This window comes from Chinchilla lanigera, unplaced genomic scaffold, assembly GCF_000276665.1.
Source record: "Chinchilla lanigera isolate Chin_1 unplaced genomic scaffold, ChiLan1.0 scaffold00009, whole genome shotgun sequence".
Classification (NCBI taxonomy): domain Eukaryota; kingdom Metazoa; phylum Chordata; class Mammalia; order Rodentia; family Chinchillidae; genus Chinchilla; species Chinchilla lanigera.
The window spans coordinates 2,816,559-2,831,220 of record NW_004955410.1 but is presented as its reverse complement, the minus strand read 5'-3'; the positions used below and the strand labels follow the sequence as shown (position 1 = coordinate 2,831,220).

At 43.9% G+C, this 14,662-nt stretch overlaps 1 protein-coding gene across 1 annotated transcript in view; it reads right to left on the bottom strand.

The window, feature by feature from the left end:
* The window catches only part of Sema3e (sema domain, immunoglobulin domain (Ig), short basic domain, secreted, (semaphorin) 3E), a gene marked incomplete at its 3' end in the record, with an annotated part of 98,238 nt that continues 83,576 nt past the window's right edge, over nucleotides 1-14,662 (bottom strand). The window contains 1 exon segment of the mRNA XM_013510666.1: nucleotides 1-214. Within this exon segment, the coding sequence (XP_013366120.1) occupies nucleotides 1-214 (214 nt within the window).

The following is a 14,662-nucleotide window of genomic DNA, read 5'->3' as shown; positions in this document are numbered from 1 at the left end:
CGGGGGCCGGGCAGGGCGCCTTGGGCGCGCCGGGCTCGGCGCGGAACGCGTCCCGCACGCTGCGCTCCTCCACCACGTCCAGCAGCAGCCTGCGCACCGTGTGCACGAAGCCGTGCTCCTCCGCCTGGCACACGTAGGTGCCCGCGTCCGACCTGCGCACGCGGAGGATCAGCAGCCCCAGGTCCACCTGCAGCACCCTGTCGTCCGGCCGCACCTGCAAGAGCGCACAGTGAGAGCGGGCCGGCGGGAGAGCGCACCTGGGCCCGCCCGCCCTCCCGTCAGTGCCCTTGAGGTCGCTTTATGTCAGTATTTCACAGAGGACTGGGAGAGACCTTTCTCGCTCATGGATCAAAGGGACCTTTAGAGAAATAACCCCCTCGGTGTAATCCGTAAAGTGAGGCTGCGATGGCGATGTGTCACATTTCTTATTTGAAGAAATAAGAAATCTGCTCTGCGGTGGACAGGACAGGAACACGCCCACACTCGCTCATGGCTTCTCCTGCATCCCAGGTCGTAATGACGACGACTTTCCTGAAGATTTCTGTTTAAAGTGCCAGGGTCGTCGCTGCCTGTCCTCGCAAGCATCCCCTCTGTTTTCACCACATTTCCCGAAGGCCGTGCACTGACGGAGAGGAACATAAGCAAATGGAGTTCGAGTCTGCTGTAAAGGGCCCCGGAGCTTAGTAAACGTGAAGTTTAAGGTGCACTCAGGGCAACTTGGGGCTTCGCGCGGCCCTGTCTCAAAATAAAAAATAAAAATGGCTGCGGATATAACTCAGGGGAAAGGCCGTGGGTCCAGTCCCCACTACTGAAGAAGAAAAAGGTTGTTTTTAGTGCTCAAACACTTTTGCTATGATGATGTCAAAATTTACTACGTTATAAATATTTAAAGTTAGGGGTAAGAAGAGCACATTTGTGAATAGCTCCTGTTTGGTCCACAATAGCTGCATTCCTGGGTTTAGGACTTGACACAAGGCATAGCAACATTCAGACACTGACACCGCCGCGTGCTAACTCTGGAATGGAGGGTGTTTGGTACATCCCGCCCTTGGATTTCTTCATAAACGCAGTCAGCCAGATAACGAACGGCTGCGGTGAGTAAAGCCAAGTACAATACTGCAGCCGTGGCCACATCCACTCTCCTATACACGGTCCCCGCGGAAGACACGCCGCAGCGCCTCGCTCGCCGGGAGCTGGCGAGTGACAGCCGGAGCCACAGCCCCCGGGCGTTCCCTGGGAGGACGCAGAAGCCCACGGGAATTGGGGAGGCGAGGCCTCCGCTGTCCCGGGGGAGGTCACAGTGAGGAGCGCGATCAGCCCCTCGGGGAAGGAGGCTCCGCAGGACAGCTGTGCCACGGTGACCAGGCACGGTGCGGTCACTCAGCGGGGACACGGGGCGCTCCTGCGGGGCGCGCACAGCGGCACTGGTGACGCAGCAGGCGGTGTGCCCCGAGTTCAGGGCTCGTGTTTAAGTCCTGAGCTTGCAAAGGCGTTTGCAGCCTTGCAGGGCAGAGCTGTTACTCAGCATCTGCTCGGGGTGTGTGCAGGAGCCAGAACCGGCTGCCCAGGTCCTCAACAGGGGCTCCTCGGGCCTGGCGGGGTTCACGCGCGGGCAGCGTGCTGTGGCTCTGACCCAGGGCTTCCCTGCCGAGGAGCTGGAGAGACCCCGGAGCAGCCCTGCTCCTGGCCCAGGCCGTCTGTCCTAGGGGCAGGGTTTGCACCCGCCGGGCCAACCAACTCTAAGGGACCCTGTGTGGCCCAGGGCAGCCCCTGCAGCCTTTCCTCTGCTCGCTCTCCACAGGGCACTCGCGCTGGCGCCCGGGGCCACACCCGCCCTCCGTGGCAGTCTGAAGCTGAGCCTCCACTCTTAAGTTGCGGCTGCATTTGAAACACACGCACCTACTGCACAACGTGTGCGCGTGTGTGTGCCGATGCCACCACGCTGTCCTGTTTCTCGTCTGCTTTCCTTGAGTCTGTCCTGCAGGTCTCCCCTCTCCCGCAGGGCACAGCCCTCCATTCCCCACGGAGCTCCCTTTTCTGTCCACCTGATAACATTTCTTTCCTTCTTCCAACGCACGGCTCTAACACGGTGTCCTACACGTAGGTAATTGTTTCCTATTAATTTCTATTAATAAAAATGAATTTATACACCAAGACTTGTTCTCTATTCATTAAGAAACACCTGCAACTGCAGGGACTTTCCTAACTCCCTGCGTCTGACCTCTGCATCTCAGCTGCCTGAAGCTGCCAGTCACCAGTACTCGCACTGTGCCCGCGCACCCCGGATGCCACAGACTTCTGCCAACAGATCCGCAGTGGGAACCCCGACGGCAGCCCTTTGCGCTTCGTCATTCGACCGCAGCGTCAGACTCTCAGCCCTTGGGGCAGTCTCCCGGCTCTGCGGCGCATTCCCAACTCCTGCTTCGTCCTCCCTCTCTGCTCAGGTCCATTCTTCCTGTTTCAGGACCTCTACTCTTGCCTCTACCTCCAGGGACTTCCCTGAGGAGGGCTGCTTCTCATCCCGAGACACCGGGCCAGGCGTCATCTGGCCACAGACGCCTCGAACCCCGGTGGCAGAGTCCCTCCCTTACCACCAGCACACCTGTCAGCCCGGAGCGTCTCCCGCGGGTACTGTCAACAGCCCAGCGAGAATCTCTGTGGCAACTTTCCCTGTCAAGTCAGCAAACATTTACACAACGCCTCTCCTTAAAGTTCACTTTGTGTATCTGCTCCTGAGAGGTGAACCTACTGATACCTCCCTTGCTTGCCCAAGCAGATGAGAACTGCTGATCTACTAAATCCCACAGCTCTAAATCTAGACCACGAATACCTGAATGTAGTGTTTCTCCTGCCAGGATTGAGGAACAAGTGTGTTTCTGAACATCAGTACATTTTTCTGTAAGAAGCTCTTAAATTACAGTGCTTGTTACCACAGTATTCAATACAAATTAATAAACTATATTTGGGATCATATGCATGATCAACCTCAAGCTTAGTATTTGTGTTTATCATAGATTCGGAACCATTTTCAGAGGCTTAATGCCTCCCAGATGCTAAGAAGAACAAGATGGGTTTAACATGTTAATGGTACGCTCCAGCCTAAAGGAGACCACGCACACGCCTACCTGGCAACATGCGCCAGAAGTGTGACGTCACCTGAGGAGTGCAGGCCGTAGTGACTTGTCACATGGGACGCTATGCTGTGGCAGAACACTTTACACGCGTATGCGCACACAGCAGCTTGTGCCCCATGTTATATTCATGAAGACAGCTACCTCGCTGAAAAAATCGTCATGGTAGATAACCATTTTAATGACAGTTGTTTTACGTTTTATTTATAAACTTATTTTGCTTTGAATGAACTGATTTCCAATTTGAATAAAAGCTGTGAGCACGAGAATGTGTGTGCTGTTAATGGAGCTTTTCACGTGTGCCACGTTAGGGTGCCCAGAAGGCACCTGACAGTTAGGGTCGGTGCTGGGCGCCCAGTGCAAAAGTATTTCTAGGGCTGAAGCTTCCCTTTCGGTTCTCCTGCAGCGGGTTTCCTGCACTGCTATTGTGTCCTTCGCCCAGGTCCCATCCTGGTCTTATTCTTTCTTTCCCTTCCTTAGTGAATGCTTTTCTATTCTCTACACATACGTTTCTTTTTTGAAAAAAATTCCTTCTAGGCTTAAACTCTCACTTTCTTCATAACCACCTCCCTTACAGCTCAGAAAGATCTGATGCTTTCTTTTATAACTCAGTAATGTGTTTGTAGTACACAAACTGTTATTTATATTTAAATTATTTTTCCTTGAAACTTTCATCCCGTTAGCCATACAATAAGTTTCTAAATGGCGAATCCCAACCCTTTTATTCTTCTATTATTCTATAATGAGTAAAATGCTCAGAACACCGAGAGAAATGGAAGTGAACATCCACGTGCTCACAGCTGCAGACATGCAGTACAGTGGGATATACCTGTAAGTGTGTATCTGAATGCTGTGCACATCTTTCAGGTGCTCTAATCATGTTTTAAACCAGGAAAAAGCCAGCCCGACTCCAAGAGCAGTCCGTATCTGCTAAAGGGGGTTGCTCCACAGAGGGGGGAAAGGGATTTGTAGACATTGCCTTCATCTGAAAGCACCGTGTCACACCTCCTCAGGCACTGTGGCCCTTTATTATCCCTCTGTGTCTCCTGTGAGTGGGTTAAATTGGAAAAACAGGGAAGTCCTCTGGCCTGGCTTTGGGCACGGGACAGAAATTTGTGAAGAAACAAGACAAAAACAAACTGAACGCAAGTCTGCGCCCCCTGGAATTAGTGGAGATTTTTTGAAGTCTGGCACAAAAATTGGCCTTTCTTTTATCACTCAAAGCTCAATTTTGAGAAACACTATTTTCTATGAGTGCAAGTGTACACAGTCCACAACGCAGATGTGGAGTCCTGATGGTCAACGCGGGGACTGTCCCCTGGCACCTCTGTGCATGCAAGAGACACCCACTGCCTGTCTCAGAACTTTGGTCTCCCTTCCTGGAACGGTGAATTCACATTATAAAGTCAGGAGTAAGAGTAATTTTAACCATCAGTCTGGAGGGTTGTACATGACGGAGTTTAAAGCATCTTGAAAGTTAAATGTGTCTCTGTGGACTATGAATATCTAAAAATAAAAAAAATGACTTAGAAATTTGTATTTGAAGTCCTTCCACGATTCAGTCTTTCCACTTTAGTTGACGTGGGCACCTCTCATACCAAGTCTTGATTACAGAATTGTTTTCAGCCAGCTGTGCTTTTACTGTGCCTGTAGCCCGGATTTCCTTGGTCGACAAGATGTACAAAATATATCTTGTCTATCAAACTCTTATGGGCAATCACTATAAATGCAGAATTTTTTACTAAAAATGGTTCTAATATTTTTAGCTAAAAAGATTGATTCAATGTGTTCCATAATGTCAAGTAAAAACGTAATTGAACAAAGCGCTCTGCACATCTGGTAGCTGCTTAGAGAGAAGCAGTGACTTCCATGTGTATCAACACATGGTTCCCACTTCTCTTAGGGAAGAGGCAGACCGTGATCTTGGAAGGTTTAACTCAGAATAGAACTACTATTGAAATCAGCTTAGTAAAGAAATAACAACCAACAATTATACATTTAGTTTTTGTTGATTTATGTGCCCTGTCTTCAATACATAGAATGATAGACTTGCAGGAAATATATCTAACATGATAGCATAAAAAAAAATTTCTTTGCTAAAAACACTTTCAATATGAACCTGATATATAATAGACAGTTATCTAGTAGGAGGGAGCTATTTAATACCTTATTTTAGGAGGGTTATCACACTGCATGGAAAAAATTTTGGGAAAGGAAACATTTTGATAGAAGAAGATACTAAAAGATCATGACAAGAACTCAAAGTAAAAAATGTAATATTCAAAATATCAAATATATCCAAGAGAAATCTGACATTTATATTAAAATGGGTTAATATCTAAAAGACATAAAGAATTTGAAGTAAATATGAAGAGAAATAAATGAGAAAAAATGAGAAAGTACATAAATAGACAATTCAAGGAATTAGTAAGTTTAGTAAGTACCCAAATGCTCAGCAAGTACTCAAGTTCACATGGAAATTTTAGAGATACTAATTTTGAAAAGACATTACTTTACACCAGAAGACAGACAGACAGTAGAGAAGTAGATGATACCAGACGCTGGGGAGACCGGGGTGGGGGACACGACACGGGAACCCACCAAAGTGCCGTCCTCAAGGTTAGGGAGGCTGAGGACAGACGGTGGAGCAGGAGCCTGCACGCCCACGCAGGAGGGCTCTTTGCAGCAGTGGTCATAACAGTGTGTAGAAGGACTTAACAACACCCGATGCTCGCTCTCCAGGGAATGCTGAGCTAAGAACGATGCACATGGACGCGGCAGGACGCCGATGGCAGGAAGAGGCAACGAGACAGACACACAGGAAGAGGGAGAGATCATGGTGCTGGGTCTAAAAGTAAGGAGAAGGATATCCAGATGTTCCATTCGGAAATGTAGATGGACTTTTCCTGCCATCACGATGGACATACTTCCACGCATGAAGAACAGCAGAGACAGGTGATTCAGGAGAAAGAAGGTGAAACAAAAGACTTATGTGGCTGTATCACAATAATGTGCCACAGACTGAGTGGGGTGATGAACTAAATTACACACTTGAAGTCGAAAACAAGAACCAAACTCAAGCAAGTTCAGAAGAACTCATTTTGTGGTAGTGACTAGCTTGGTTTGGCAACAAGTAAACTAAGTTTGTGTCTTCAACCTGTTTAATCTGTAATAAAGGATAATTATGCGATCAGAGGATTATAGAAATACTGATCGAAAACAAACCTAAGTGGAATGTTTTACCTAAAATTTCCATAGGTAAAGATATCAGAATGAAGGAAAATTCAGATGAGACAGAGTTAAAGTTAATATAATATTCAAACACAAAATTCCACACTGTAATGCACTGTAAAAATGCTGTAATTGAAATACACATTCAACACCAAATTGCCAATGGCTACAGGAAGGGAAAAGTATAAAAACTTTTAAGATTGAAAATTTCTCTAACACAGACTTTTAAAATTACTCTTTATGACTCGTCTGTCTTTCCCGGTACTGAGGGCCGAGAACAAGCTCTCCAGCACATCCCTGGAGAAGGAGGGTGAACTGGCAATACAGAGCACCACAAATGCACGTCCTCACGGCGCTTTCTCAGGGCAGGCAGACGAGAGGTGCCCGCACACAGGTCAACACAAGCTACTCTGTGCGGTCCAGACACACAGTTCTACTCTGGCATGTCCTCCCACAAATGTACATGTTTGTTATGAGTCCCACGAGCCCTAATTTACCCTAGAACACAGTAACTACAAAGTGAAAGGAATGATTACTTTTGATTCCTTACTGCGCATCTGTGCACTGGCCTTGGGTTAACATCGTGTTTCCCAGTTCAATTAAAAGTCCCAAATCAAAGGGGTCTGAGAGGGATCGAAAGTAGATCTGTATCTGATTCCATAGATTCAGGAAGACATGTTTTAATACTCAGAAGTACTCAGCATGCTCTTGGAAAATTTATAAAAGAGAGATATTTAAAACTCTCGATGTACCTCTATTGCTTTTTATAATACAGGAACTCTTTTGCCATCATAAAGAGGTAAAAAATGAAATTAATTACTCCAGAATTTAAAAAAAATATTTAGGGCACATGGTACTGTAAAAATATTCTTTTCAAGGCTAAAAATTTCAATTTTGAGTAGTTATCTATGGTAAAGATTTGTTAGCTTAGAAAAGATGAGCATTTCTCATAGACTGAGAAAACATCAAAATGACTAAACTGATGTTTCAAAAGAGGCGAGAGTTCATGCACTTTGTGGTATGAAAACAGGAAAAACAAAGAAGTAATATTCACACAGAACCAAGCCCTGTGTTTTCAGTGCATGTGCAGAAAGGCACAATGTAAACCTGCAGCAGGGCCGGGGACGTAGCTCAGCGGCACAAGTGCCTGCCTGCTAGGCGCAAAGTCCTGAGTTTGATTCCCGGTACCAAAAATAAATAAATAAATAAAAATAAAACAGTAACCGTGCAGCCGTCACCGCCCCTCCCTCCTCCTGCCCGGCTCAGCCTGAGGAAGCCAGGAGAGTGCACAGCCCCTGCCACGGAGGTGGGACAGGACTTTCCTTCAGAAGGGTCCGGTGTAGATGATCGATAGCAAAAAGGGTTATTTGTGCATCTTAATTTTCTTTGCCTTATTTGTACAGAAGCTGAGAGACTCAAGAAAATGAAAGCAGTTGGATTTTAATTGAGTCCATACAAATTTGTCACAGAAATGGAGCGGTCTGAGTGATGTAGGAGCAACCCCTGATTGGTAATCAAGAGTGCTTAGTCGACTTTGATGAATTCACACCATTTAGTAGGTGCTCTGAAAGCAAAGTTGAGAAGTGGAAACTTTTGTCAGAGGACAAAAAAAAAAAACTGAGAATGAATGTCAATGAAGACTTGAGGTTTGGATGTCAATTTAGCCTTTCTTTTGGATTTCCCATGAGAAACTGAAGCTCTGTGCCTTCCTTAATGTCTACACAATGAATTCAGTAGGGTATCTCAATGTGAGGTACCTTATTTTTGAGATACACAAATATATTTTCCCTTAAATAGAGAATCAACAATGGAAAGATCAGGAAGTATCCAGGGAAAATAATTCTTCCTATGGACCAGCCGCTGGCTTATGTGCCCTATACTACACTGGCATAGGCATAAAATTAGTTTACGTATCTCAGGGCTGCTCTCAAATTCCCCCTATAAGACGTAAGTTTATTCAGCTCACCCTAGAGCCAGACTTTGTCACAGAGCCACTAGAGTATACTATGATTTTCTCAACGAAAGTTCAGAATAATGTACTTCAACAAATTATTCACAGCTTGACTCCCCAGACACTCACACGATGAACTTTTTGCACCCAGTACAAAACAATGGCTTCATTTAGTTAACAGATGGTTTTCTGCCAAAATATAGGGGTAGTTCTGCTCATTTAGGAAGGCTTCAGTGCATCTGAGTTTTCACTGAGCCTTTAAATCAGGGGTCAGAGGATATTTGGAACCTTTCCTGTGAAGTTCTGTATTGTGAGCATTTGGGCATGTGAGTCACTTGGTCTCCTTGTAACTACTCCACTTTATCATTCCCTCAGGAAAATAGCCATGGACTCTGGGTGAAAAAATAGCCTGGCGGTTTTCAAATAAAATCTTACTTCCCAAGGAGTCAGAGGTCCAGATCTGGCCCTGGGGATATCTGCCTTAAATCACTGTCAGAGTCACAGGAACCTTTGTGAAGGTTAACAATGATATGTTCTAAACTCATAATATTCAAACTATTCTGTTAAGGTGAGGAAGCACTTACTAATCTTTTGAGTAGCTTGAAGTAACCATGGTTTTCTTTATCATGATAACAGAAAATTAGACACAATAAATTAACAAACATTTAAATCTCAGTAAATAATGAATGTCAAAAATTTCTTCATTTACTCAATTTTAGTATTATGCATTTTAGAGATAAAGAAATATTTCAATTCTACAGCTAAATACCTCAACGAGAATAAATGAATTCCTTTCCTTAAGGATGTTGGGATTAAATTTTTGCAATTATTTTAGGGGCTTATGAATTTGAGTATATGGAATTTTATGAATTGAAAGTTAATAGATGAGGGTGTAGTGGTGATTTGGTTGTGTTTAGAGAAGTTTTTCTTCTGTAATTATAAAATAATGGTTTTATACTCTTCACGTAAGGAAGACAGACTGGCATTTCAAATGAAAAGTATATATAAAAGTATACATGGCCACCAAATTTAATTAATGATAGAGGATAGTTGGAACAGCTAATCTTGGATTCTGTGGGTGTAATTACCTCACCTGCTTAAACGAAGTCTTTAAACTTCTTCCTCCCAATTCCCACAGAGAACGAGGCACCTCCTTTAGAATACGCCCTTCAGTTCTTGTCTGTGATCATCTTTTCTCTCACAAGCTCTTCCTCTTGCTTCCTCGACTACCTGTACATATTCCTCCCACCCGCAGGTAGAGCCAAGGCACTTTCTTCCTAAAACCCAAAATAAGACACGCTCTCTTGTCTTCCCCCATCACCGCCTCTGGGTCTCACTGGTCTCGGATGCCACGCTGCTGTTCGGTGAGCACCGCTGCACTCACCACCCAGCCCGCGGCTGGCAGCTTCCACTGTGCCCCTCCCGGGAGCTCTTCTAGCTGCAGAAGACACCGCTTTCTATGCGTCTCCCTGGGGAACGTTCGCGACTTTATCCTGTCCCGTTCCTCTTTCTTCGGTTCTCTTGTGTCACGATCTCCTGACTTCACTCTGACTCCTCAGGCTGTCTACTCTGAGGCACTGTTGGTCATTTTCTCCGCACCTTCACGACGCACATCACAACACCAACTTTCTTAGGGAAATATTCTACATTTCAGCTGAGTTACGACGCGTAAAACCCTTCTAGACAGGAGGCATAGAAAGCACTAAACAAATGCGAACTATAACCGTTACTTTTTCTGATTATTTTTAGCTTCATCTTTTAGAATTTGTTATCTAAGTTTTCCTTAGATGTAAAGAGTTCCTTGTTTACAGCACCAGGTCCCTGTGGTTTGTAATCACTCGTCCTCCAGGCTAAGCTATGCTAAGTGAGGCAACACTGCATTGTGGTCGCCAACAGAAAACTGAAATAAGACGCCTGAACACAACTGAAGCCAGACTTCACAGCTAGTACGATCTGCAGCGAATTCAGTCTCCCTGAGCTTCTGCTTCCTTCTCTAAAGGGGACAATAAGCTGTCTACATCACGGCATTATTGTAAGGACTGAAAGTACTAGTACAGGTAAAACGCTTAGTGTCGAGTGGCACGTGCTAAGTGTTGCATTTTATTATTTTTTTGCTATATTCTTTCTTTTATCATTTGACTAAGTTGAACCAGTACCTCTTTGCTGAGCTCTCTCTAGCCCTGATTACCACTTGGTGTTTCTGCTTCTAGATGCTGTACAAGAGATTCCAAGTCAACCTGGCCAAAAATCAACACACTATCTTTCTCCTTAGCCCACGTCCCTCTTTAGGGAAGAATGTCAGCTATTACTTTACCATCAGCCACAGGGATACCCAAACAAGGAACATGTGAATCACTTCTAGCTTCTTTTACATAAAATGTAAATCCATGAATGCTACCTCATAAAAACTAAAATCTGCCTTTTTGCTTCCTGCTAGCAGTCTTTGGTTGATGTGGTACCCTGACCAGTGAAGGGTCTTCCTAGGCAGTCTTCCTGCACTCCTATTACCCAAGTCTGTGTACCAGCTTCTAGAGAAGTTGCTCTCACAGCTCATCGAAGATGGTCACACTGACTCAGAGATGAATGCACTCCATCTGTCTACGCATTTCTGCGTCCTCATTTCCCTTATGGATTCCACTTCACATGCTGTTTCTCATCTCCCTGATACACATTTCTTGGTTCCCTCTCTTAGATCCCTTCCACTTATCCTGAAGACAGGGCTTCAATGTCACCTTTGCCACGAACCTCCCTGCCCGCCCATCACGCCACCACCGCACACACACCTTCTTGGTTGAGCTGGTTTTCTTTCCCCTTAGTGACAACAGAATTGTAATGAACTAAACACATGGTAACTATCGCCTAACATTTCCACCGTCACTGAAGAGTGACGGCTTGACAGAGGCAGGAGGCCTACCGATGATGGTAGGCTTCAAGTGGATGTTTCCTAGACGCAAATACCAAATACAGACTGCAGAGAGCACGGGATAGAAGGTTGAAAAGTATCCCAAGAGATATTTTAAACAGTCTTCCAAACTTTCATTACTGCTGGAGAGTGCGTGCCCAGCACTGCGCTCCTCAGTGCATGCGGCAGTCATGTGCATGTTGTAGTCTTGAAGTGACACGGTGCATTAGGCGCCAGGGTTGTGTCTTTGAGCACGAAGTTTTATCGTTTAATACTAGGCTCCGAGCACCTCATGCCCACCTTCATATAGCCTACAGCTTAATGCAATAACCAAACAGATTATTGAAACCCTGAATCACGTCACAGCTCTGCTGAATGCAACATGGTAGCTTCCTACTTAACTCAGAACAAACACCGGCACCTCACACTGGCCTGCACAGTCTGCAGGAGCCCTGGCTTTGCCTCCAGGCCCAGGGCTTCTCAGTATCCCTCTCAGGCCACTCTGCCTTCCTCTCTGTTCTTTAAATGCGCAAATGCGTTCCTGTCCAAGAATCTTTGCATCTGCTCTTGCCAGTGTCTATAAGAGCCTTCCTCACCACCCCATGGATTATTCTCCCGTCCTTCGCAGGTCTTCTTGGTGACCTTCTTAGTGAGAACTGCTATGCCACTTCTTTACAACTGCCACCTCTCCCTGCAAGTAATCTGTCTAGTAATTTTCCCTTTACTATCACCTGACACATGAAACATTGATTATTACCATCTTTCTGCATTCTCCAGACTATAACTTCTATGCAAGCAGGATTAGCAGCTATGAGATAAAACAGCTTTAGGGATCCATTAAACATTCTTGGAGTTAAAAATTCAGAAAGGTTGGAGAAGCACTCTGAGTTTTAAATCTACACAAGCTCAAGAGTTGTGATGTGGAAGCCTCCTACCAACAGCCAGAGCAGAAAGGCTCTTTGAGGAAGGAAACCCACTGATGTTTAAAATCACAGTTCTGGATCTTAGTGTAGGAACTGTCACAGTGTGGGCAGGTCCCTCAACATCTAAACACGAGGACCTGCACCTTTTCCAGCAAATCCGCAACACTGTGGCCCATTCAATGATGATGAAGAAAATATAGGACCAAGCTGGCATCCAGAGGAATTTTCAGAAGCCAAGTTCCAGAACTGCTGTTAGGAATGGTTTTCCATTTGTTCCCCGACCCAAAACATCTGCAGCTGCATTAGGAATTCTGATTTTTAAAAGTTTTGTGGTTTAGTGGAAAGAACACAGAAACCTGGTTCTGAATTTATTTTACTAGCTGTGAGCAACCGAGATAGTTACTAACCATTCTGTGGCCCCCTTACTTCATACGTGTAAGCCAAAATATTTTAGAATAAATGGTATATTCTATAAAATGCAGTTAGCATTTGCTTACACCACAAATGAAAGTAAATTGGAACAGCTTCTGAAGCAGGAATACTTGAAAGCAAATCCTGGGTGTGTCCCTGACTCTAAGTATGAGCCCCTACTCTCAGAATTTTAGTTTTCCTGGTGTTAAGATGGGGATAATTGTGCCTAAGTTGCAGTTTGGAGATCTAGGAATTACAAGTAAGGCACTTCCCACAGTTCCTGTGTCTAACAGGTACATATTAAAGAATAACCTCGTGTATCAAAGTCATTGTATTAAGTCTCTTTGTTTACAATATCAAACTAACTGGTGCTATTTATAAAACCTTATCATTTATATTCATTTAATTTGTACTTAATATATTTATAAAAACTAATTATACCAACATTATTTATCTTGTGATCAAGAGAAAACCTTCCCTATGAAATACTGGAAAGCAGACTTCCAATAAATATTTATAAAATTAATAAAACATATAGAGATTGTATTTCATATGTCGTATTTGAGGAAGGAGAAAATCATAAAGTATACATTTGAGATAACAGCTGAAATTCCAAGTCACAAACCAGGTAACTGAGTTTCTAAATGTTTTTGAATCATTCATGTGTACAATTTCTGGAAATTAATTTGAGCAAAAGTTTTATACACTGGCTCTTGTCATTTCTGGGTAATTCCAGAGGGCTGAGCCCAAGAGGCACAGAGCAGAAGCTTGAAACAAAGAGAAATCTCAGAATCAAAGACAGCAACTCAGTAAAAGGAAAGTGCACCTATTCTGTGGCCTAGCAAATTGGTGACTTTTTATCGTTTGCAGTGTCAGTGATGAGCCTTGGAGGGCATCATCAGGGGTTCTCCGTACAGCCCTGCCAGAGGAGGTAAGAGCTGGACAGGCAAGTTGAACCATCCCATGCAGTGGTCTCTATTTGATGTTATTTCCTTATGTATGTCTCATAGAAAACAAGACACAGAAATGATAATAACTGCAAAATCATCCATGGAAAAACCTTAAGGCTCTCTGGCAAAGCTATTCCGCTTTGAATATATAACATATACACTCAACCTTTGATGAAGTCAGGAATTTTGTGTTTTGTTTTGCATTTATTTGATTGTGAATAAATCATGTCATATATTGTTATCTGTAGAAACTGCTAAACATCTGATTTTGGCATAACTATTATGCAGAGAATAAATTCAAATTTTCAGATATCAGCAAACATAGGAGAAAGGTATTTGATGTAGTGGAGAATAGACTAAAATTTATGGGAAAGGACAAAGGAGTGTATCAGCTATGAGAATGAAGCTCACAGTTGAACACTGATGGATGCAGCATGTCAAAACAATTTTGGAAGGATTTCCAAATAAGGCAGATTATGGTGAGTTCCAAATTAGAAACAGAACATATTAAGTGAAGAAAACCACTGATGAAAGAATTACTTCTCTGTCTTCTGAAGCCATTTAACTGGAGGAGTTATGGAACATTCCCAGGTCCTCTTCAGCCAAGTGAGTTACAGTGGAATTTACAAAGCTGTTTTACCCCACATTTGTGAAATGGAAAATACTTTAGCTCTAAATGAATAATTTAACTGAGGGCAACATGCTATAACATATTTGGGTCTTTGTTCTTTTGATGTCATGAAATCTTAAAAGAATTTTCTTTTCCTGATTGCATTTCTACATTACCTCTCACAGGTTAAGAGAATGGCCTCCGTTCCAACGATTATGCCAGGAACTGAGGTTTACAAATTCAGTCATCTCCCAAAATGTGCGGTATTACTGTAGACCTAACACATTTTGGATTTTTAGTTTCACTAAAGGCTAGAAAAAGAATAACTTTTGGGATCAGTAAATTTGGCTTCCAATAACAAATATTTAATCTTGCATGTCAAAATGAAGTAGAGATTTCCACTGATTCACTGTCTAGTGGATACATACCTTTTAAAATTTCCTTTTGCTAAAATCTATCTCTTGAATATTCACTAAGATCCCTCTCTCTCTTTCTTTCTTTCTGATATAAGCAAATATTCTTCTACTTGCTACTTTTAATTCCATTTTTGTGA